The 27,290-nt window shown below is 33.4% G+C and overlaps 1 protein-coding gene across 6 annotated transcripts in view; it reads right to left on the bottom strand.

Moving 5' to 3' along the window:
• Positions 1–27,209, bottom strand: part of LOC119834675 (dachshund homolog 2) — a 108,792-nt gene extending 81,583 nt beyond the window's left edge. For 4 of the 6 annotated variants that reach the window (XM_038359110.1, XM_038359111.1, XM_038359112.1 and 1 more), the window contains exon 1: positions 26,599–27,209. In XM_038359110.1, coding sequence (XP_038215038.1) covers positions 26,599–27,164 — 566 coding nt within the window. In that variant the 5' untranslated portion in view covers positions 27,165–27,209. Of the gene's footprint in view, positions 1–6,096; positions 6,124–26,598 lie in introns of all 6 variants that reach the window. The other 2 variants (XM_038359108.1, XM_038359109.1) reach the window with 1 other exon arrangement.
• Positions 27,210–27,290: the final 81 nt, after the last annotated feature.

The raw sequence follows: 27,290 nt of genomic DNA, 5'->3' as shown, positions 1-27,290 counted from the left end.
CTGGTAACATATGTCACGATAATAGCGTAGAAAGATTTAGAGATATTTCTTTAGAAGATAAGATGTAATCTTTACGGGTACCGACAATCGCCGAATCCTATTTAAAAAACACGCAACAGCGGTTTCAAAAAGGATACTTATGAAATCTTGAGGCACTCCCACACTTACAAAGGTTTTCCAATGACACTCGTAATAGCTTTTGCTTTTTTTATGCTTTGGCGCCCAAATTTAATAGTTATCTGTGCGTAATCCGGATTGACAATGTAACGATATGACAAAGGAATAATATAAGACATATTTCTTATTTTTTAATAATATAGTTGAATAAAGTATATAAAACATTCCAATGCTTATTTATATTCTCTAAAACTATTGCTCTATTTTCAAACGACAATTTAAATCCATTATATGAAGAAATCAAAAACTAATTATCTCAAAGTAAAATTTGTATTAATTTCGGTAGCAACAGTTACGTGTACTGAACAAACAAAGAAATACATTTCAAAGCCATAAACCAGGCAACAAAGGGACCGACGTATATGTGTTGAAACTGATCCATCATGTCTCTTTTTAAAATAACAAAAACTCATACGACGTACACAACAGATGTTTTAGTAAAAAACCCGACCCTATCGACCCTAGTTTAAAAAATACTAGCCATAATTTCTATTAAAACATACATAATTTTCTAAATTATTTTACCGTCGCGTAAGTGTTTAAATGCAAATTTGGCTTTTTGATGCATTAATATGGTCATCATTATGACAAATTAATTCAACTTCTTAATAATTAATTAATTTTCTATAAGCATTTTATTTCAAGAATGAAACGTTATTTAAAGCAGGTGTTGAGAGATTATTAATGTTATGGCCAATGATAAATAAATATTGATTAACGCGTTCATATTGGAAATGATACATTATATTATATCAATAACAACTGAATTTATCATTTGAGTTATAACAGCTTACTCATTCGTATAATCAACATTAATATCAGAATGCAAACATAATATCGACCAATAAAGAGTTCACATATCAACATGCAAAATTCAAATTAGATTCCAAAAGTATGAACGTGATAAAAGTACCGTTATTGAAGTCGCTTATCTATGTAATTACAAAGGGACTAAGCTGTAACCATTTGCGTTCATAATGGGAACCTTCGAGTGCCATACAGTTGTATGATAACAAATCAAAAATACGCATTAACTCATTCCAATATTCTTTAACGAGAAATTATTTATATCTCGAAAGCAATTTAGAAGATTAACGTTAGTAATAATAATTTGTGAGACATAAGCGTTCATATATTATATTGCATCTTAGCTAAACTCTAAGTTCAAATGGTAATGGATGCCGTTAAGAAAAGATATTATCTCTTACGGAATTGGCCCATTCCACTTACCGCGAATTCGTCATAAGGGAAAGCGGCATCAAATATTCAATTTTAAAACAGCCGCTAAAAGCGAAACGTCATCGTTGATACGGACGCAGATGGGCCGCGACAATTTAAAAATTTTGATACAGATGGGACGCACACTTCGCCGGAACGAGAGAGATAAAGCAAGAAATCGTATTAGCAAAAGTGAAAAATTTAAATGGAAACAACACGAGTACTGGCTCAGCTGTAGTAAAATTGCCTTCAATAACAGTTTAGAGGGTGTGTTGATGACAACATAAGATGTCTCGGGTCTCTTGAAAATTATGCTGTCAAGAACAAGAAAATGGTATGGAGTAGGAAAAATTTCATTAGCGCCAATCAAAATGACGAGGTCCAAAATGAAGCTTGCGAAGAGAGTCGTAATCACGGACTTCAGTAGGCACCCCCTCGACATGAGGTCTTATTAAAGGAATAATATTTACAAAACGAGACGCCTCAGAAATCCCCAAATTAAGAACTCGCCGAAACCCGCCCAACTTCCACAAAGTGGAATCATTAAATTAAAAATGTAAACTTTTCTCTTAGCAAGGTAATGGGCATCCCGATGTAGATAAATAGATGGAATAGCTGCAAAAAGGAGCATTTTCCTGTTCATTAAATTTTTCCTTCGCTTTTTTATTTCGACCCCTGGTGCTAATTTTGTTGGAATTCACGCCCCTCAACTCCACCCGCTGGGACTCAATCACAGAAATTTTATATCCGGAATTAAATAAGTAGCCGAGCGCATTATTGGCCAAATTTAATATGAGCTTACTTTCAGCGAAGCATCCTTGTTAATTAAGAAAAATGAAGTTATCCTTATTACGTTTGGTGTTTAGAGCACGACTTTTAAATGCGCGATCAAAATATTTGTACGATGTTCCCGGTGCCCTGCGATATAAATTATATATCTTTGGAAGTTATTTAAGGTTTAAATCAATAAGCAAAATACTCTCATCAACGGCAAGTCATTCCAGAGGGTGGTTTGTGTCAGTAACTCAATTGTCTATAAGATCGAGTCGCAATCCCGTTGTAGGAAACGTCAGGAGGTCGGTAGCAAATGCAATTATATTTACTAATATGCCGTCTGCGACCGACGCTCTCCACTCACTTCCTCAAGCGATACCACCCTTTAACTGTTTCGAGGGGATTAATAGTTAATTATTATACTGTTGCACCTGAGTTTCCAGTACGATTCAATTATGAATGTGAAACTTTTAACTCTACTCCTAAGCATAATATATTCGACAGTTATAAAGCTGAAAGTTAAGCGTAATACATTGTAAGCATTTGAATATTATATCAGCTGTAAGTATTATCAGCTTTCCCATTTATAGGCTCCATACAATATTCAATGTCAATAGCCAGATATTACATGTTGTACAAAGATATCGAATTCCCTTATAAGATATTGATTGGTACAAATAAGGAAATCGAATTATTCAACGTCCGCCCCTCATTTGTTTTCCGCTCCCCTATCGAAGAGATGAAGAAATTCTTTCTGAGTTTTCGATTACTTGTCCAATTAATTTTATAGATTCATTTGTTATCGAGTTTGAATCGTGTTTTAAGCAAATGTTCAATTGATAGTATTTGTTACATTCCACATAAAGAGTGACTTTGGCAATGTTAACATTGTTGTTCTCTTTGAGGTGGCTTCATTATAATCACATTTAAGATAGTGTCAAGCTTAACAAATATAATATTTAGGTAATAATTAAATAAACCTGTTTAGCTTATTTCCTATGAAAGGTGAAATTTTCTTGAAGATCAAATCTGTCTAAATCTATCTGTCTTAAAATAGTAGGAAACTATTTCAATGACCATGCTTCGTATACCATTCGCTTATATTACATCGCTTTGCTTTTACAAATATACCTCTATTTTTACAAGATGCATTTTACGCCTACATTGTGTAGTATCATAATCAGCAATGACTCCGAGTCATACTGGACATGCACCCTTACCAGAGTTGGGGTATTGCGATGAGAGGGAAAGTCCTCACGCCTCCGCGCCCAAGTGGGTGAGTGCGGTGAGTGACGACCAACGAACCGACCATTCGTGACATAATTCGCAGCTCCCGATGAGCACAAGAATTTTCGCATGATCAACATAGGCATGTATTAAAATTATAATGCCACTCAATGGGTACTGGTACCCGTTATGAGACTGATACGCAATAGAAGAATGTTATATCAGATTTAACAAAAACGTGCTCTTGATCGGAATTTCACATAATTAAATAACATATTTGGAAATCTCAATCACACCTATTTATTTGTATATGAACACACCTATATATGTACTTTACTTATTTAACTCATGTTTCTTTCATAATTTAAATTAATCATCAGCTTATTTATATAAACAACAAAATCTAAAGCCAGTATTTCATGAGGATATGTGTCATTTTATCAACAAGTGCAACGTGAGTTCATCCGCTTCCAACCACTAATCCGTTTTAGAAGCTCTTTGCGGCATGATCGTGTGGATGTAAGAAGCTAACACCCACATAAGGACTGCTTATCAACGAGTCAATGAAAGGCTGTAATATTTTCGAGTTCATAAACATACACCCATGTTTAATTAATTTTCGTTTAGAAATTTATGTATATTCTATGTAATAAAGAAAAATATCTAAAATAATAGATCTTAGTAGCTTTCCGCGCGCGGCTTCGCCATATGACTACGCAGTCAAAACTCAAAAAGTCTGTCCGAAGTTTTCCCGCATAGTTCCCTTTCCCGTAGAATTTACAGGATAAAAACTCTCTTTTGTCCTTTATTGACTCTCAAACTATCTGTATAACAAATTATCTAAATCGCAGAGACAGACAGACAGTCTCGCTTTGAGAGAGATTCTCTTTCAATATAAGTAGGAATATACACAATGTCTGCTCACATATTAGTATCTGTGTATGTGTTTACATTTACGTTTATTCAAATTGCCTATTCATTTCCAATGTTCGAACACAGAAACAGAAATGTCGCGACCCTCTTCTATCGGAGCCCTTTACGAAATCATTTCCATTCCGTTTTCCAAGTGAAAATTACCCACGGACGGTCAAAGGGGTTAACGATTTAGTGTTTATTTGTAATCGGCCTTTGTTAGTTTAAAAGGTGTTAAAATGTAAGCGGATCCTTTGTTGTGATTTCTGTTGCTTCATATTACGTAACTTGAACTGGGCAATTGTGTGGAAGTATTTATTTTAATTTAACCTATAACTGCATTCAATAATAGAAATTTAAACCCAATACACTTATTAATTAAATCATAGTTGATAGTATTCTACATAAAAAATACTTATCCTTATACTTATTTCAAATAGGATTAAAACCCATAAATGATGACGTATATAATTGAACAGATCTTTGATGATTTAAGTTCTTTAAGATAAAAATTTCATTAGGACCTTTTAAAATGAGCGGCTATAGATGGGATTATGTCTGTCTGTCTATAGATATAGTTTGCGTCCAACTAATTGTGTTATGCTATGAATATTTTTTACTAAGTAATATTCATCTAATTTAAAATTCAAATATTCAAGTCTATTGACAGCTGTCATTATGAGCCATTATTAATTTTACAATTTATTTCAAGTTACAAATCGTTATTAAACTTCATATAATTTGTCCCGCCGTATACCTAACACTTATAGTATACAGTATCCATACATGTATAATAAAATTATATAACACAACATAGCATGCACGCCAAAACGTTAGATTTAAACATTAAAATAGCCACTCAAGTCATCCACAGTGAACAAGGACCGGTGAAATACATGCATCTTTGTGTTCGTATGTAAGTACCTCGGCATGGCATCCTACCTCAATGAGGTCTCACAGTGGGGCGCCTACAGTAGCACAACGGTCTTTTTTGTGCGGCCAGCGTTTTATCAAACATGTTAATGGCTGGCTTTATGATGCCAACAAAAGAAGCGTGCCAATGGAGGCGTTAAATCCTTTACGATTTGATGATTATCGTCATCGTTTGTCATAGGATCAGTTTCGAACTTATGCTGCTACTGGTGCGTTAATGCGTCTTCGTTTCAATGTGTTGTATTATTTTTACGTATATACGTATCTAATAGTATTAAATGTATGCAACTTACCAGTCTCGCTCAGTTTTCAAATCTCTACCATAATATAAAAAAAACACACAAAGTCATGCTCAAAATAAACATAATCAGGCATTCCAATTAAACTACATTCTTTTGTAAATTTATCTGTGTTCAGGGTTCAAAACCTAGATATTTCAAATTACAGAAAGGGTGTAACCTGGAAGCATTACAACGACAACTAAATTAAACCACAAAGGTTTTATCGACATTCATAAAATAAATCACACCACCGAGACATTTAAGTTGTTTTACTAAACTTTAATGACCAATCAAGCATTCAAAGAAAAAGTGATTTCCAAATTCCAATGGCTGATGAAATGGGACAAACTTGTGGTTAATGGAATTTGCGAGTAAAACCATAACACATTTAAAATAACACACATTAAAGCAATTTTGGTGGAAAAATAATACTGTAATCCTGCGTCGTGGGTGTGAAGTGTCATCTGTAGTCTTCCAAGCTACACCTTGGGCCTGCGAGCGACCGGTGGGACTAGCTCGCCGGAACGTTTCCGAACGTAACGAAACCGAACGCGCAAGCAACTTAGTGACATACCTGTCTGGCGCTTTCATTGACAGGCACCTGAAATGAAGAAAAAAATCCATCCAATTCGTTGAAAATTTTAAATTTAAAACAATTTTCTTTGCTTTCCAATTATCCACAGATAAATTTACATGCATTTAGACTTACAGTTTCTAATGTTAACTTTTTTCAAAATACATTAAGCCATCTGCGTTTAGTCAATAATGAAAATCGCTATTAAAGAGGAAGGTACACAAAAGACACAGCAACAAAAATGTAATACAAAAATTAAAAGTAAACATTCAAAAGAACAAACAATAATGTGGCAAAAACAGTTAAAAACAACATTGCAAGATGTATTAGGACAGTTGTTAAAATATGGGGTAGCGTGAAACGGCTTGACTCCGATGATAATGTGCGCTCGCACGCGATCGCGGCGTGTTTGCGTTCGCGCTGCGATGCGCTGCCACGTTCCGAACGTTTCGTTCGAGTTATTGTTTTATTGATTACATCTTATAATTGGACTTACATAACTACAAACACACTACACACTTGCCTAACCATTCCTACGATTGAGTGCAACATGTAGAAAATTGCGAAACTAATAGCAGTAAATTGATACTAACTAAATAAAGGAAATGTAATTCGAATAACGGAAACTTAATACGGTAAAACAGAACGATTAATATTGAGTCATTACGATATTGACTGCCCTATCCCAATGGACGAATTTATTAGATTATTACCGGACGAGATCACGCAAACGAAATCGTAAAATTGAAGGAAGTCAATTTAGTCAAATTGAATCCAATTCCATCATATTCCATTTACCAAATAATAAACCATACAAATAAAAATTCAGTACTTAAGTAGGTAAAATGGGTATAATTAGAGATATAGATTTTCGTTGTAGTTAATCATGAGATTATATTATAAGTGCTAATGATACATTTATGCTATCTGTTTAAGTGACACCGAATGACTGAATGAACTGTTTAGTGGAATAATTTTATTCATCGATGCTAAAACTACACTTACCGCTCTGCCAACACTGCGCACACGTAACAATTCAAATCCTACCAACTCGAAAAAACCAATCTATCAATATTATAACACAAAAAATAATGCAAGTCAGTTAATAATCCTGAATCGACATTCGACAATGGAAATAAAGTCACAGTCACTTTTTTAATAATGGCAATTCAGTTTTTCTTTTTTTACCGCCACCCTAGGTTCGTTTGACATTTGAACCGGCTGATGACTTGGCCGCCATGATTGATCGTCGCAACGCTGTAAATAAGTGCAATTTAGCATTAATTTTTCCCTTCTATTCAAGAATAATAATTATTATTATTGAACACATGTAGAGAACACACATATTTTTAAATAAAAGGGAACCAAAGTTCAATACTTATAAAATAATCACAAAACAAAAACACTTCTATTTACATACAAATTAGTTTTCAACTGTTACTGGTATTCATTTGTCAATCTGCTGTGTCATTTGAAAACGCAGAGATGAAAGACAGAAAGCATCTGTAGTAAAATTGACGTTTAGACGAGATATCATAAAGTTCAATTTGATATTCTGTTTGGAATTGCACTTCAAAAGCTTTTGAACGGATGAGTATTGCAAATTGCGCTTTAAAGAGTTAATAATAAGGTCTGTACTTGGTCATAATTTTTCGAAGTTCTTTCAAAAATGAATGACTGCATACAATTTATCATCGAACCAAGTATCCGCCCAAGGCGTAACAAATCACTCGTATATAAATTGACCACAAATTTGGATGTTTGTTTGATTCTTTTCCTAAACAATAATCAGAAAAGATTTCTATAAAATCCTTTTTCAAACACTCTTGATTGTATTTCTTCAGCGTTTAAGTTATTCTTAATGACAAGACAATATGTCTCGTTATCGATACCATTTTAAATTGGCGTAATAAAAGCCATGTGTGGTTCTCTCACTTTTAACTTCATAAAACAAGCACCATTATTGGGCATTTTTTATTCAGTAACAGCAGGCGACAGTAACGTCATAACAAATAAATTGCATTTGACAAGTAAGAATTAGATTGATACGTGTAGGTATCACACGATAAATTGATAGTGATGTGTCGGGATGTGGGGGTCTAGCAGCCTATTTAAGGCTATGTCTCACACGGTGTTCTAGAAACATTGAAGGGAAATTACATATAAATATAGAGCGAGCAATCAGACAATTTAATATTCAACATGGATCGAGAAATTATCTGACTGCGTCACTAATTCATTTCACATTAAAATAGGTATAATTTTGGTTCAAATTAATAAATTTATCTTATTATTTTACCAGGATTTCGTCTTTAATTTATTATATCGAAATATTTTAAGCATCATAAAGATAGATACAACGCAGAAAGTAAACACTTTACAATGATCTGCTCAAGGGGCTAGAAATTTGTAAGCTCTCAATTAAAAGGTACGTTATTATTTTCCGCCCCTTTTGCAAATCAAACAAATTATTGCGTAGATCTGTTTCGCATTATTTACTTTGTTAATACTCCTAATCTAATTCCATTACTGTTTATGTAAATTATTTTTCAAATCCGTTTTATAATTATTTATTTGTATTGTATTGCAATAGCTTTATATTACGTTTTAAAAAATACCATATCAATAAACAAACAAAATGCCTCGAGCTGATTACATATTTGACTTTTGGGCAATTTTTAAACACAAAAAGCTATAAAGCAACAAAATAAAAGATTTGAAAAGTAAGCAACTCTTCCACCACACCTGCCCCTAAAACAAACTTTTGACACGAGCGTAACAAACATTTTCAGGAAAAATAATTGCACATTTATCCTCCGGAGGGCATTAATTTCCCTTCACCCGCAATCCAGCTTCAAAACAACCCAATTAGTACATTATTTCTTACTTAGATCTGGTTAAGAATAAGGGCACCTTCATACGGGAAACAATGTTTTAAAATTAATTATATGTTTTTGTTCAGAGCTACCTATTACTACCTGCCTATAAACTAGCATGTATTAAAATGAAGTTTCATCATACATGTACATTGAACATAATTATTAAACGGCCTAGGATTTAGTTAAAATCTGTCAATCGAAAAATATGTATATTTAAGAAACACAAAAGGTTCGTTTATATCTTCAACTATAAGTTCTAATGCACGATATAAGACTGTCATAATTAAATAAAGTGTGTTGACTTCACTAATGTATACGTTTCATTTAAATAAATGAAAATAAATTTTACTTTACGCAAATTAATGCGAATCAATTTCCACAGCGTGTATAAGGACACCTTTTGAATCTCTCCCCTTTCATGTCCAAGGAAGGAATTCTCTATTTTTATTATTTATTACGCTCAGAAGAAATATTACATTTGAATCATTTAAGTCCTTGCTCGCTTCTTGTAATCCAAAGCGAGATTAAATTCTCGCCTAACGCTAATTAAAAGGGTTACTTTTAAAACAAGTAATTGAAAAAGTCTCGTATTTATACGACTTGGGAGAGCGTTTAATATTTGTAAGTTGTTTTAAAAGCGTTTAATGGTTGTGCAACCAACACATTTAATATAGTATTATTAAAATCGACTTCTATTCAACGAAGCCAGTATAATTATCATGCCGGAAAACGAAAAATGCAGACATATAAAACGTCGTTGATACAAGCAGGAGTAATTTAATATCATTCTTATCAACAATAACGTAAATGTTAACATTTTTTTTTGACTCAACATTATTGTCTTCTTAATTCTCCGGAAACAATGTTTTATTTGTATTATGAATTAACGAAAGAATGGACGACAAACTAATTGTTTTAAATGATAGACAAGATTTTTCACTCTCACTAAAATAAGTTGCTAAATCTGTACAAAAAACATTATCAAAATAACTGAATCACGAATCAATATTTTCATAGAGACGATTGACGCATACGCCAACTATATACCTAAATAACAATAGATACATGTTAGGTGTGCTCAGTTTGAAACGTCAAATGAATACAGACAACTCTCATGGAGAAATCGGAAAGGTATGAAGGAACAGGAGCGATTACCCGCAGGCATCGTCAGACTGCGTTCACGATTTATGCCATACAAACTTTGTTACTATTACAATCGAACTTCATAGATTGTACTGCCTCCCCTATTACCACTGCCTAAGGTCTTTAAGGCTATGATTTGATATAAAAGCATCGATGTAGGAGTTAGAACAGTTTAAGGTAGGCGCTTGTCTCGGGAACCAGTTCGCGGTGTATGGTCGGAAATAGATCGCCTCCAATGCTTACTTTGAATTATTAAGCTACTATTGATTTCGCAAACGTGATATACATAGCTCTACGCTCATACACCTATATACAAGTTTTCAAACTAACCTTGTTAGCGGTTATTTATGGATGTCAGAGAAATTGTTGCATGAAAATTAAGAATTCAGCAAATATTTTTCAACTATCATACACACTGATAGGATAAACGGCGACCATAAAAGAAAATTACGTTGTTAAAGCCGACAACAATTCTTTTTCATACAAACCTGACGGTAACATGCAAGCAATTTCAAATAAAAGATAACATCATTTTATATCCATATTCCTCAATTTATTACCAGTTGTGTAAGTAGGAAGAGTTCCTGTAAGCGCTACACTGAAATATTTAAGTACGGTTGCATATAATTATATTAATAATTTTCGTTATCTGATTAAGATGATGATAATGATGATAATCAGATTAATAAATGCTTCACAATATTCGATCTTATTTATAGTGAACAGATAACTTGATGTATGATAAAAATCGAAAAATGCTCAAATTTATAGCACGGTTTATAACACATACTCGTACATCAATCAGTCATAATATTAAGACATTGACTTTCAGAGGGGCGCTCGCCTTACTTAACTTAATTCAGGAAACCGCGCTGTATGATTTACGTAAAACTGTACAAATGGAGCATGCATTAGTTCCATTAGCAATAATCTGTTAAATTATCTTATTTATGTGAAATTATAACACGCCAACCGTGAAAATTGCTACTTAATAATGTAATAAAATTTCTGTTAATTAATTAAGTAAAACAACAAAAGGTTTTCGTAACACATAAGCACAACAAAGACGTATTTCATTCATAAATATAACAATCAATAAAGCAAATTTAACAATAATTTAAGATACGTTACGTTTGACAAAGCTATAAAACAAGTCAACACAAGAGGACTCCGCAATAAAAATTGCGGCGAGACAATTACGCCACCGTCACAACGTGTGTGTACCTCATATCGATACTAACCGTCGATAGATCGATTTATAAGCAGCATAACTCAGTTCCATAAATGATACATTACGAGCATGTTCGCGAGACAATAAATAAACAACTGTCGTATTGTACACTGATGGTATGCGATACAGATCTTACTGTAGCATTTATAAGCTACAGCATACAAATTATTCACCGTACGTCATGACGGTGTGTAATAAGTGCAGTTGATGTTCGATTGACACGAAGCGTTGGCTGGTTACGAAACCGAACAATAATTAAAACTGTTAACGAATGTGAAAAACCTGAGAATTCTGATTGCCAGATAAACCAACACGATTGTCTGGATTGCATATTGAAAAAACATGCAAGAGAGATAAGGCGTTACACGCTTGAGCGACTTAAAGGCATCGCGGGCGAACTCAGATAATTGCATTTCCTACTGTGTTACTACATTGGTGCATAACGATGTATCGATTTATAGATAGCAGCCAACTATTTCGACATAAATAAAGTGTTCATTATTTCTGTGGACTCTTAAACGTTCTTATTGTCATGACTAATATTACATCCTTTTATTACAGTTATAATCCTTATTTTGAATGTTATTTAAATAGAAATGATTTAATGAAGTGGAATGCCATTTAAATATGCGGGCGAATCGTAATAGAAATCTTTCTATAATACATCTAATAATATTTTGGAGAACATACCGAAAAAACAATCTCTTTGTCTTACACATCTCTCTACTCAAGCATCATGCAAAACTACGTAAGATGATAAATATTTAATCTATAACGTTCCTTGTGTATCAGACTATAAGTCTCCCGCTTTATCTACGGAAGTTGTACACCAAATATTCTTATTCAAACACCTAGGAAATTCATCCCTCGTCACAACGGTATCGTTTTAGTAATATCTCGTCACTTTGTACGTATCCTACAATCTTGTCATTTAGTATTCGACGCAAGTTATCAATTTACAGGTTATTAATTAATGATTATTCTCAAAGTAAGTAATAATAATGATTTAATAGGTGCCTTGAGCATTTAGAATTAAGGAGAAACAAAATACATAATTGGTTTAAATAACATGGACGTTTAACTTTAAATTGCAAAAATAAAGCATCAAAAAAACTTTAATCTGATAAATCGCGTCCAGTAAACATTGGTTATATAGACAATGCACATACATAGAGGTTGCATATGCCGGCCAGTGCGACCACATAGCGCATTTAACATTGTTCTGTTATTGCTCTACCATTCGTGATCACCATAAACCACAGCTCAGATTACACGTACTTTACTGTTATTTATTGAACATTTAGTCCATATTGATTTCGAAATTGGCTCAGCGTTATAGCACATATCGTGTAAATCACATGCTATGATAATTTTCCCTAAACATCACTATCAGATTACATCAAAAACCCCGGTTTAAAACCAAGACGACGGCGATAAACCGACGATTATAAAAAGCTTATTATTACTATAAATTTCCTGAATGCGCCGGGCTTTTGTCTCCCACAAACAATTACCAACAGTAACATAGGAGCTATTCATAAATTTTCCCCGTTTAATGATAACACTCGACATACAGATTAGGCCACCGGGATAGCAGGATGTGTATAATCTTGTTTACTGAACATTGAGCAACCATGTGAACATTGTTTCGTTTAAAATTCCATTACTATCACGATATTCAAAAGACTCTTATTAATTCCCAAACACCGTGCTCATTTTCCTCAATAAAGCATACATTTTTGCAAGCAAATCAATTTCTGGGAGTCAAACAAATAGATTTCGTCTTTGTAATTTATGTACGAACAATTGGAAAAAATAAGCTCCTCTAGCAATCTCACAAAGATTTAGAAAAGTTGATCTCGACTTATAATCTTGTCACGGTCTCTGTTACACGTTGTACTAGACACATATGTACTGATGGAGCGTTTCATCATTTACTTAGTAGTAACACTTCAGAAATAAAGTACGAATTACGAAATGAATTAAAAGAAGGTGAACTGAAATCTGTCAATGCAAAAATAATTTTGATTTCTATATATTGTTTATTATCTATATTGTCTTTGCCGCCAGAGCAAAGGCCGCCCTGAATTTTATCGCAGTCTTCATTTTCTGCTCATAATACAGGTTTGTTTATACGTAACCACTAATAGCTAGAATGGCATAATGCACTCGAATGTCTAGAAACAAACCTATTCGCGAACAATAGAGACATTTGATTCTTGTAATTATGTTTAGGAATGTTAATTGGAAATATAAGCAGCCTACGCTGATTACTGACATGCGTGATTATTTGCTATTATTTAATTTTATAAAATTAAGCCAATGCTCATTAGGTATTAAATAAAACAAGCATTTCTTATATCATACGAATTTACTAAAACTGCTGTATTAATCATTAATTTGAGTATTTATACAAAATATAATTTTATTCTATAGCTTTTTTGTTGAATTTATAATATGAATATAAACAATAACATGTCATAAAAAAAAATCCCAAAAAAAATTCAGTCAATTAACAGATAAAGCAAAATGGCGCGGAATGTGTATTATAAAAAGCAGAGCCAAGGGTTATCAAATTTCTTTCTGGGTCTGTTCGTTTATTTAATTAATCACATTCTTACGATTGGGGAGCCTCTGTCCGAATGTCGAAATAATTTAAATTCTTATCGGGAGGGAAATTGATGTCCATATTGCAGTCGTAAAAAAACAATTTCTAAGATCAAAATAGAATTTTCGATGGAGGGAAATTTATTACATTACTCTATTCAGCATATAGCATTAAGTAAAGGTCTTGTGTTATTTTTTTTTTGCTAAATCCGTAATTCAGCTTTAACGCAATAAAGTTTATAATGTACTGTTTTAATTGAAAAACACTTGAAACTAGTTTTAGGGTAAATGTGACTAGTCACTTTCATACAATCTCATTTTTAATTATTCTACAGTTTCAAAATGGCGTATTTAAAATATTGCTCAACAGAAATGGAGCTTTATAGAAATATAAGAAGAATTATTGTCAATTTTGTGAATGAATTTGTGAATTTTGTGAATTATTGTCTATAAAACTAACATACTACGTAACTTTGATAATATAAGACTTTCTTTCATTGTTTACAAAATTAAGAACTCAAGATAAATTTCTTTTAACCAAGTGTACTATCGCTAAATAATAAGCAATTAGGTATGATCCATTATCCAGTTTCAATGAAACAATGCGATTGACAAAAAGGTGTATTTGTATGGCAAGAATAATGACTCCATTACTCTAATATTTAGGGAGTCCAATTGAATTTTATCTCAGTGTGTATAAAAACATACGTTACACAGAAATAGAATAAAAAACTGCCAAATCATATCGCTGTTACATCTCGAATGGTTGTTTTTTATTTCAATTTTCGAGGGTGCGTTAAACGTTCGAACGTACTCTATTATTCGGCGAATACTCCACTCTGACGGTGCACTTTCGACGTTTGTTATTAAACGTAATAATGTATATCATAACGTATTCATATCTACGATCTCAATGGATATGCCAATTTCATTATTTTCGGAGAGCGAGATTAATGTTACTTTGCGCTTTTTACACGGCCAAATTGAGTTGGTGCAATACGCTCCTATGTTTTTTAACAATTTCTTCTTTATTCTAGTACGTGAGTTGAACGATTCTATGATAATGCTAAATTGCTTAGTCATTTTATTTCATGTGAATGAATTTTTGAACACTGTTTAGTTACGTGCTTAATTTCTATGATGTTTATATTAGAAGATATAGCTATGCATTTGATTTATACATTCCGTTTAATTTTTGATTTTGATGGTTTATAAAAATCGCATACATCGGTGCTTAACACTAGACAAACAATGTGATAGATAAGTTATGACGATAAAATATATTTCACACTTTTTATATATTTTTTTTTTATGATAATGAAGTCAGCTTTAATAATAAAAATACAACAAAATGTTTTTACTACAGTCACATTTCAGAAACGATATTTCTGCAAAACGATTTATTATTCCCACTTAACATCGCTTTACGTCAGTTTCTATTTACCCCAAAATGTTTCATTTGCATAATAGCTTTTTTTCCGCCATTACTATTTACGTTAATATTCTGATTTGTTTGAGCGGGGGTCGCACGCACAACAAACATAAAGACAATCTGTACGTAGCGGCCATTTATGTAAATACGATTCTACGATACTGTGCTATTATGAAAATTGTAGATACCGAACGGGAGTGGCCCCGTATTTACGTAACCTGTGGGTGAGGTTTAATGAATTATTTCACTAACTTATCATATTATTAACCTTCACACAGGAATGAAACAATAAAAAGACGACAAAAGCTAATATCTGCGGGAATCCTTTAATTTGCTCGCGTTTAATCAACAAAACATCAGAAAGCAATAAGGTCTATTAAAGAGTCGGATAGAGTTTCTCATTTCATTCGTCTTAAGTCATCAGAAACAAAGTGCGGCCATCGTCGGTGGTGTTATTAACGCGTCTAAATAATTACAGAGCACATCAATCAGAGGCATATGCAGATAGAACGTTTTGTGCGAGTCAGCGCGCAGTCGGCCCACTGTGCAACCCTTTCTTTGATATCTATAATGATATTTCGAATGGAATTATTAAAACGCGTTTCCTAAATTAACAGGGAGATGCGGAATGTTGATAGACTTTATTTTGTTTTTATTTAGTGTTATTGTTTTTTACTATGATTTTGAACATTATACTAAGTTTATTGAATACACGTATACTTAGAACAATTATATTTGTCCATGAATTTATAATAAAATCAGTCCTATTAAAAGAAGTTTGCACACATATATAGCGTTAAATTAAAATACCATAAAGTACATATTACACATCAAAAAGACAGTAAATAAAAATAAACAAGTTTAAGGATTGAAAGAAGATGATCGGCACATTTCGTCTAGAACGCGACGAATGACCCCAATTAAAAGAACAATAAGTGCTATCAATACCCCAAACTCAATTTTCGACGCAAACGTGTAACTAACAGTCAATGTAATGCTCTAATGTTTTAATAAATTAACTTACACGTTCCGCTAGCCAACATTTTGTATTATTTGTGTACTGCACTAAAAGCTTTCAAGCAAACCTTTTTTTAATTGATTATTTGTTCCACTATATACGTTATGATTATTATAAGGTATATTTTTAAATTATTTTAATTTTGTGCTCAATAATAAGTATTATAAAAGAAATAATTGCAGATTCTTGTTATTACTATAATTATTACTTACTATAAAATATATTTTATTATCTTATTTATTGATTTACACTACAAAACGGGCGGAAGTAGTACTATTTAGGGGTTTTTAGAAGTATTGAAGCGAATTTTTCTACGTAATTTTCAAACTTTATTTTTTTAATCTAGATCAAACAATATTTTTATTACTGGTTACACATCCCAAACCCATGACTATCACAGTATTTCAGTAAAGCGTACCATAAAATGCATAGATTTTTGTGTTCGCTTGTCCTGATAATAACAAAATAAATTGAAAAGTTTCTCTATAAGAAACACCATTGAGAAGGAAATAAACAACCAATAACATAAAATAAAAGTTTAAACCGTAACCAAGAAGAACATGCAACCTTTAATAAAATGGCATGTAGTAATTGTTTAAAAATAGTCTGATCAGCTGTGTTTCATAACGACTAAAATAATAATTAGCCATTTGGCCATGACAGTACATTGTGATCGCGGCAAGAACCCGCGCACGCGTCAATATTTGACGGACATCTTCACTCGTCATCACTACATTATATTGTCATGACTAAACATCACTCCGCTATTCATACAACCAACATTGGCTCTATCACACACGGAACAAAGTCCCTATTTTAAAAGCATGTCCCTCTGTAACGTGGCCGACGTCAATATTCTGTCTTTGAAAGTAGACTAATTAAGTTTTTTAGACTATTTAAATTCAATGTTGATTGGCAGATGGCGCTAGCGGCGTTTTAAAATGAATACGTCACTTATAATAAATGGGATATGTTTTTCTATTGCATTTGTTAAGTGTTATTTTAAATGAATTATTTAAGGTACTAGTCAAATGCTGCGTAAAATTAAATAGAATCTCGCATGAACCAACAAGATCGCAACTAATTTGATTACTGAGTGTTTCACAAATATAAAGAAGTCGAGCTTTGCGGCGTCACGATCTAGTTTTGTATGCGACGCCACGTTTAAACGTCAGATTTGACTTGCCACCGCTGCCCTGCTCGAGTTATTCTTTCCATCCGAAATGTACACACAGATCTCCACCAAAATTTATTTGCATTCGCAAATTAATCACGAAATTCGGTTCTCACACACGATCCGCGGGAGGGTGAATGGGCGCAGGAATCATATAGAATCCATCAACATCAGCGCAACGCCGATCGCGAAATCCGTCATCAATCATAAAACATCAGAAAGGATTAAAATCTACGTTGCACCTTCCGAAGCTCGAGTACCCTTGTTTTTCTCTAACCCGTAAATACTGAGGGGCGTAAGTATGGCCCGGGGGCGGTAAATATTATAGAGGGGGGCAGGGTGTACCCCCGCCTTGTAGGGGGGCACTATCCCTTATCGCGAGCGTTACCCTCGGCGGCGCGGTCGCTAGACCGCCAAAATGTGGGGCAAATCGATTCTTGTGCCCCATTTTTGTGCATCTGGACCACTATTGATTTTACAAATGAAACAAATATCGATTACATTGTAAACATCGTCAGTCGATGATAAAAAAAATTACGGTAGATAATTTTGCGCTATAAAATGTTTACTGAAATGAAATCTCGACTTCATAGTAATAATAAAGAATGAAAAAGAGAAAAAAGACATGAATAAAATTGAAAGTGCTAAAACCTGAATTAAAATACTTTTAGTGTTGTTAATATACGCAACAAGGGTCGAACCGATCGTAAAATAGAAACAAAGTTATTTCACCTGAGGCGACTATAATTATTTTAAATGTGTCTCTGGTAAGGATAAAAATAAATTTATATCGATCGTAAATATTTTAGATTACACAGATGCCTTGCTCATGTCTTTGCTCTTTTACTATGTAAAAATGTTGATTGCGCGAGCTCTGATTTTGATGCTGAGTTAAGCTTTCTTACCACTTGTGAATTAATCCATTACGTTTGGGTTATATTCATATATTGTTTATGTAAATGCATAATTCTATCTATTTATAAGAGCTTAATACATATCCAACTCGTCCTCATGGTTATGATGCATATGAAACTCAACTCATCGAGAAAGCGCATAACTAGTACGCAGCACCAAACTATTCCTATATATGGCGTGATAAATTTGCACGTTTTAATATTTATTCTCTAATTATGATCCACTACATTGTAACACTGTTGGTATAACAATAAAAGCACGGTAAGATGTAATATTGAGGCTGTAAAAGGCAATTTACTATCTTTCGACTGGCAGATTTGATATTCATTTACTTTTTATCGATTCTCTTTTAAATTGTTGCGAATGTTTTATTAGTTTTTATTACCAACCGTATATCATGGTTTAACGAGGTTTTTAACTGGGCCCGAGTAGCCCTTACTCCGTTTTGTTGCTTTGTTAAGAAGTTTGTTTGCTATCTAAAGTTCTATTACCATATGATTAAGGCCGATACTTTTATATGGACAATATTTCATACAACTTTATAATACGTAATATCCTTAACAATAAGAAAAATTACAAATTTATTCTTATTAACATTTCTCTCGTACACCGTTGATAAACTTTTAAGGCTACAAATACGCTATTACCTACATACTTACGTACACCAAAAACACCTTCATATTGTGCAATAATCAATTTCTTTGTATTGAATTTAACTTTTTAAACTATAACTTTACTAATGATATAAACCTGAGGAATTTGCTTGTTCGGTTGAATGGGCTAATGTCAGAAACTTCTTGGCCGATTTCAAAAATGCTTTCACGGTTGGATACGTATGTCACCCCTGAATATCATATGCCATAGGTATATCCTAAAGCACTAATGAGTGTAGCTGGGACAGATAGCTATACTTATATATACAGTGTATTAATTAAGGCGTCATGTGCATTAATCAAAATAAAACCTAAATAAAGTGTTCAAACAAACAGCAACTTTGCAAACCAATGAATAAAAAAAGCAATCAAGTGGGTTAGCGTAATTAGATAACTGTATGTAATTTATAATTTTTACGGTCAAAAGATAAGCTTATTCTCACAAAGGCGAGTGGAGCGAAGCGAGCAAAAACGTCACTGCGCTGCATTTCCGTCTACTATTGTTTTGATATGTATCTAGCTGCGCTTTAATAACTGTTCCCGTCTACATACACAAGCAGAATACTGTTTGTTAGGCCATTTGCATAGCTTTTATTTATATGGATAGTTTTGTAACTTATTAAGGGAGACGGTTATGTAGAATCGCTAATGCATAGTTAGCCTATTGAACACACTAATAAATCATATAATACATTATCATATAATGCATATATCCTTTAAGAATATGCAATAATTTATTGGCATGAAATATATTTCTTATTGCTATAATAATTAAAAACTTCTTCCTCCTTAAAATAATAAATAAACATCCTTGAACAATGTCGGTCGCAGACATTATAACGACCTCGCGAAACTATAAAATTTCTCGGATCTGATTTTATAGAACATCGGCTATGATTCGTTTATTAATAGAAAGGCCAATTTAAGCAGCAAACATGTGTTAACATTATTGTTGTTGTAACAATAAATGAATAGACTTTCACGCTGCTGCCAACGGCTGTACCTAATACACAATATATAATACCGTGCTGAGGTTTACACGTCTGTAACAGTTCATCTCATGATAAACGGCAATGACTCCTTCCTCTAGCTATAATTAAACATGATTAGAGCTCAACACTAGTGAGTAGCAATTATAAAATATAACTACGGCTACCGCGCCACGTTACACGGCATGCGATAGTTCTCTATCAACCATTCAATAAGATGCACGGAAGAGAATTTTAATTAAATACATTCTTTGTTGGGGACCCTCCTCCATTAATCATCGCTGGTCCCGTTTTTAGACTAAGGCTAATATTCGTCGCACCATACTACAACACAATATAACGCAACCTTTCTCAACAGAATTACACATTTGTGTGAAGGAAGCACGTTTCAGACCCATTCAAATCTAACCATGAATGAAACGAATGAGAAAGAGACGGTAGTACGTTTCAGTGTCGAGTGTAAGCGAGACGGTATTTCAATAGTACGCGAAACGGAAATAGAGAACCCGTGATAATTCCGTCTAGCCAGAGGGATTCCCTCGTGTCATTTGTGTGCGTTTTTCGAATTGTACGAGAGGATTACGAGTGTCGGCGTGCGTTTCGACTGTCGTATTGCCGAGTTTCCGAGGCGGGTAGGGTTGCGGGCTCATTCTTTCCGTTCCATCTGAGACCCGCGTTTCCCCACCAACTTGTTGATCAATCGTAATAAATTGCCTCCGTGATATTCCCATTGTAGGACGGTTTGTCGCTTTCGAGGAAATTGTGTTTCCTCAAGCCACTTCACTTCATTTGTCACTCCGATTGACTGTTTTATTTGTTGTAACACCCACCAACTTTTTGTAAATTGCTTGTATTGTGTAATGTTCATTGCCAGTTTATACAACGTGATTAAAATTTTATTACGCTATATGGGCACATATATTTACTAATATCATACTTTGTATTGTAATATGATAAAAAGCTATTGTACACTGCAGTTTAAACTTACTGCAGATATATTGTACAAACATAAATGCAATAAGTGGTTTAATGTTTTTAATATGGAAGTATTATTTTCAATAGATCCAATTTATATCACCTAAAGACATCCTAAAGATTTACATGTTTGTTCAGAAACTATATCAATATAGATATTACATATAAATTTCGTTAATTTATCCTAATAAAAATTTAAATTTAAATAACATATACCTAAGAAAAAATTCTAATATGGCTATATAAAAAACATATAGAAATAAAACTATATATCAGAGCGCGTTTGTCTAACAAATATCAGCAGAATATTGCTAAATTATGTCCAAAACGAAAACAAAACAAATAAGTTATATTGTAAAAATAAAATTCCATATCTAATTTTCTACATGTTTCACAAGCATACAAAGTCACTAGCTTAAACAATAGACAATAACAATTTTCATCGTTAATCAAATAAAATGGCCTTCTTCAAATTAGCTGTTTCTTCTGTAGTTATTAGAGTTAAAGGTTTATTATCTATAAACTTTGAATTAATAAAAATAAATTCATAAAAAATGAGACATATGTTTATTAAAATACTTATGTACGGTAGGAATATAAGAAAGAGTTAAAATAAACAATAGTTAAAAAAAACTAAAAAACACGCTTTAACAAAAATCATATTTTGCAAATTAAAAAATGGAATAATTTTATCAAATTAGTGTATTGTCATCGGTCCTTACTAAATCTACAAAGTTTGAACGAAATCTGGCCGTTTAAAGTGGGTCAAAATCGCGCCCAAAGAAGTCGGTTACAAACAAACATACAAACAAACATACAGGTGAAGCTAATAAAAAGCGTGTAAAAATATAAATATAACACAAAAAAAATCTTAGTTTAGAAAAACAGTTTGTTCATAAGTATAAAAAACATTCGTTTTGTGGTTATAAATTTTCGTATATTTCACATACATATTTGTATTTCAACACGTTAAAGCGTTTATAAAGAGATTTATGCTTGAGGAACATAGAAGAAATTATGCTATGAAAAAGAGTATAATTACATAACAATGTTAAATACAATTATATAAATTAGAGAGACAAAATGGAAACACCGCACAGTATTCGATTTTAACGGCCACGTAACAAGAGCGTGGCAAATTTAATAAACCATCTTACTCTCGATTTTCATCATGTTACCAAAGTCATGTTTTAAACTACTTTTTTCCATTCCAAAAATTCGAAAAAAGTTTTAGGGCCAAATTAATTTTATACTTTTTTTGGAAATAAAATATAAATAGACCTATAATATATGACTAATAATAATAATGAAATTGAGATGATATATAATTATATATTTGAATAGAGATTATCCTAACTCCACTGGATGGCATAATACAATTAAAGTTATCATATTAATTATAATGTTATACCCATACCTAATTATATTATTCAATCGCTGTTATACGATATCGTTTGTATATTGTGATTGAACTGTTTAACTCCTCGTTTATCCTATATTTTCATCAGAGAGTTTTCTGATTTGAAATGACTTGATCCATCAAAAATGGCGTAAAATACCACCAAAAACATGCGTCACCGTTGCGTTAGCCGGTCTCGTCATCACAACGTCACAAAGACGTAAATAACTAGTTGTATTATAGAATCTTTTTATGAAGTAGGTATTCCTCATAAAAATTCTGCTGCGACGTTCTAAAATACAATATAATTGTGAACCAGTCTTAAATTGTTTATAAAAATAAATAATTATTTATATTTCTAAATAATCCTTCGGCAATCTGTTTTGCTTTTTTGTTAGTATCTATAAAATTTATATATTTAATATGTTATATTCACTGTTGTAACACATAAAATAATAAATTAATAGGTAAATGTTATTTTTCTGCTAGATTGAATATGCTTCGATAGTCCTAACAGAGATAACTCTACCTAACGTTTGTACAGAAGTTAACTGTAAAGATATTTATTGTTCTTTCAGTCAAAATCTACTCAAAAAATTTTACTTAAATTATTTATTGGACAGAAGCCTGGAATAAAGAAAATCATATTTAAACTATAACCGAAAACAAACCAGAACTTATTCAGAGAGAGGCATAACAATAATGTCAACATAGAACATGCATTTAAAAATGAACATTAACTCCCATCCAGTTAAGAAGATTCTAGAACGATTAATAACAGCTCGAGGTTCGTATGATTTACTTTTGTCAGCATGTGCTTGAGACAGTGCAAGCGACGTCTTGGTTTAATATTTCAATGAGAACCACGGCTTGGAGCTTCGCCAGTCCAAGTTCCTACATCATTCATAACAGTTACACACATATGCCACACGATATCTTCGGCCATTCACAATACAAATTTGACGACAGCGTTATACACATAATAAAGATATTTATAGCAGAAGTGTTCAATAATTCATCTTAATTTAGCTTACTGGAAATATTATTCGTATATGGTTCTTTATATCGAAGATTAATTACTTTACGTATTATTTCACACGATTAAGTATGCCGAATCATACCGCTTTATTGATATATATAAAAGTAACGAATGATAGCTCCATGGCCGTAACGAGTTTGTTATTATTCGAGATCTAAAAGTTGTCAAGAGCACCCAAACAACTTCTGTAGATAATCCTTTTTGTATATCCTAAATCCTACCGACAGAAAGTTTGAAACTCACTAACAAAAAATGGTCCCGAAGTTCCGTCACACCTACCGGCTCTACAAAGGTAATGAGGCAGTTATTTCAGTGCTTTGTTTATTTACGAAATATCACTCCGTTTGAAGGCGGACCATCAAATGAGTCGTAAACTGAAAATTCCATAAAAAGTCGTGCTGATGACCTCCGTAATTGAACCTCGCTCTTTGTCAGTCGCAGAGACAATGGACGGAACCTAACGCTTTGTACGTATTGATTAAGAAATCAATTCGAATCGTCTCTAATATAGAAACCATAGTGACAGGCGGGTTTGTAAAATTGAGTTAGGAAGTATTGGATTACCCATGTTAATTCGTTTTATACATTAATTAATGGTAATCAGTTGCATTAAAGCAGGAGACTACGGGTTTAATTTAATTATCTGCATTTCCATGTGTATCCGTATAGGATCTACAGCAGTGTGCATAAAGAGTTAAAAGTAAGAATCACAACAGAGGTTAGGGTTCCGTTCGACGCCGAATGTAACTCGATACGATCTCGTTTATCTGCTGTCGAGCAATTATTGAAGCGTGAAAAGGAACGTCCACCTATTATACACGTTTTGTAATGCGGGCGATGCGTTCTTAAAAATATCGCATTTCCTAGCACCAGATTATAACCCATATGATGCTTTGAATCCAAATTATTTAGTTTGCTTCATGGTTGGTAATAATTATGGTCTTTTGTAATATTATTAACTGCATTACGTTGCTATCATCCATTCTGTCATTTAATTCTGCGTACTTATTATAATATACAATAAATAAATAGGTATGTGGACTCTATAAGTATCTACCTATTATAAGCAACACTATTTTATTCTTACTATGCTCAAAAATTTCGTAAATAAAAATAACAACAAAAATCTCTTCAATTCTTTTCTCAATTAATGGCTTTAAATCTTTTCACTTTTGATCCAAACATTATATAAAAAGTCCACACACGAAGTTTTAAAATATCATAAAAAAAAACATTCGTAATCTGTATTCTTTGTATCGGAATCACTGAAATCGTAATAGTGGAAACATGTCAATACAAATTACGTTGGTACGCTGATCCAAATGTTATCGACGGCCATTTTTAATATTTAATCTTTTAAAAGGTAACTTGAGTTCATTATGAAGTATGAGATATTTAAATATTTATCATCATACAAAGTTCCAAAGGCAAATCTATCTGAATACTTATTAAAATTATTTATAAGTATATATTAATTTTAATAACTATTCAGTAATCACCTACGTATTAAATGCAAATAAAATTCGCTTTTAATTAAAAGCACGTGTTAAACATATGAACTTAATTAGTTCTAATTAATTGAATCGAAATTGCTTTATCTATATGCATGTTTTCAATCGTTAATATGCAAGAATGAAATGAAAAAGTAATAAAAATTTCAATATTAATTATCTAGTTTCAGAAGACACGGACCGGCAGACGAGAAAAAGATGGCGGGCAGCGGCGCGGAAAACAAAAAGATATTGACAATGATAAATCAGCGGCCAGCTAACAGTTACACTTATTAGCGAAATAAGTGTAACTGTAATTATTTGAACAGTGAAAACACTATTTTAGCAACAGTTACATGGCAATCTTTTACACAAACACTGAAGTGTTTTTTATTTCGATTAAATGCACAACGGTATGTTTATAGCTCATACAATATTTTACAATTCCAGAAATTGTGGCTTATTTTGTATGTGAAGATTTTTTTCTCGCAGTTCTAGCAAACTAAAAATAGAAATACCTCAATCTGTGTTTATTTTATTCACAAAAAGTTGAATTTAGGTAATTTCAATAGGTTGTATCTATTAATTGATTATCTATTAATAACTTTTTCCATTCCCGTTTCATTCACTACATTATATTTCCACTTTTTTAAATCGTATTTTATTTATCTTTAAATTTATGTTATTATAATATCAATGGAACAAAAATGATAACGTATAAAATCTAAATAATGTATAATAAAATCAGCGAGGTCACCAAGTCACAATCTGTACAAAACTTCCATTTCGTAATCAATTAAAAGTAAACAAGTCAAATGTGTTGCTCCTAAAACGCTCCACAGCGCATTAAACAAACATCAAATTTATAAACACAAAACGGCAATACGAAAAAAAACAAGTTTATATCTCCCAAAAGGCCAGTTGCTGCGGACATTACATTTTTAAAATCGCATTCAGGGAAAGAGATATAGGCCTATCGGGCCTGCGGTACGCGCTAACAAAACAAGATTTTTTAATCTAACTTTAGCGTTTGTAAAAATTACTATTTAAAAATGTATACTGCGGCCACTAATTAACAGAGACTTTACCCTTCCGTCGCCGGAATGCTTTAATATTTAACCCTGTGGAAATATTTGGCGCGTATTAAAATATGAAAAATTAATGTGACGAGCGCGACCCTTCCGTCGAGGTTTTCTGCTTTCGCGACAGCGGTGACTCTACATTTCTCAGCTTTGAGGCTCACACGCTTTAATTTATTAATTCATGAAGCTAATGAGAACAATCAATTTCCAAAATATTACCCAATTTCTTTTCCTACAAAATATTGTGCTACATAAAACTCTACATGATGTAGAGCAAATTATCTATCTCTATGTATAAATTATAATGGTGTACGTTCCAATTAATTGGACACATCTTTTGCTGACATTAAATCAAAATATAATTAAACCGAAAAATATTAAGCACCAAAAAATAAAGCAAATAAAGATGTTCAAAACTACACTGTATCTAAACTTGATAACCTCACAACTATAAGTGTATCTTAAAAGAAACGTACCTTGCGGTGGTGCAGTCCCGGTACAACACGTCGAAGTCCTTGCAGGAGAGCAGCTTGCAGCGGTTGACGCCCGGCTGGATGGCTCCCAGGCCACGCAGGATGCGCACCTGTTCCACATTGCACACCAGCGGCACTATGTCCAGTCTCTTTAGCTTCGTGTACACTGTGTGCAAACCGCCCACTAAGTGTTTTAAGAATAGTTCGAACGCTTGCGGCAGACACAACATGGTATCTCCCTGGATTATGAACGCCGCGACTTTCTGCCCGCGGTAGTCGACCAGTTTGCATTCGTTCGCGGAAGGGTCGGAGGTGGAGATGGGCGGCGGACTCCCGTAGCGCGGAGGCCCGTGGTGATGGGCCGCCGCCATCAGCTCTAGCGGGGAGTGGTGCATCATCTGCAGGGAGCCAAGCAAGCCCAAGCCCGGTGGCGGCAGGGGCAAGCGGTGCTGCAGCAGCTGCGGCGGGCTCACGGCCCGCGCCGGCGACGCCGCCTTCACTCTCGGCGAGCCCCCGGAGGAGCCGCTCACCTCACTCGCGGTCGACGCTGAGTCCACGGCGGACTCCATGCTTAGCAGTTGTCTAAACGCGCATCACACACCCGTCGCGCGCGGTGTTTCGCGCAACAATAAATAAAAAGTCAGAGCGAAACGAGGGCGCGGCCGCGTGCGCGCGCCCGCCCCGTCGCCCGCGCG

Source organism: Zerene cesonia, chromosome 19, assembly GCF_012273895.1.
Source record: "Zerene cesonia ecotype Mississippi chromosome 19, Zerene_cesonia_1.1, whole genome shotgun sequence".
Classification (NCBI taxonomy): domain Eukaryota; kingdom Metazoa; phylum Arthropoda; class Insecta; order Lepidoptera; family Pieridae; genus Zerene; species Zerene cesonia.
The sequence above is the reverse complement of the archived record's forward strand: the minus strand, read 5'-3'. Positions and strand labels throughout refer to the sequence as shown.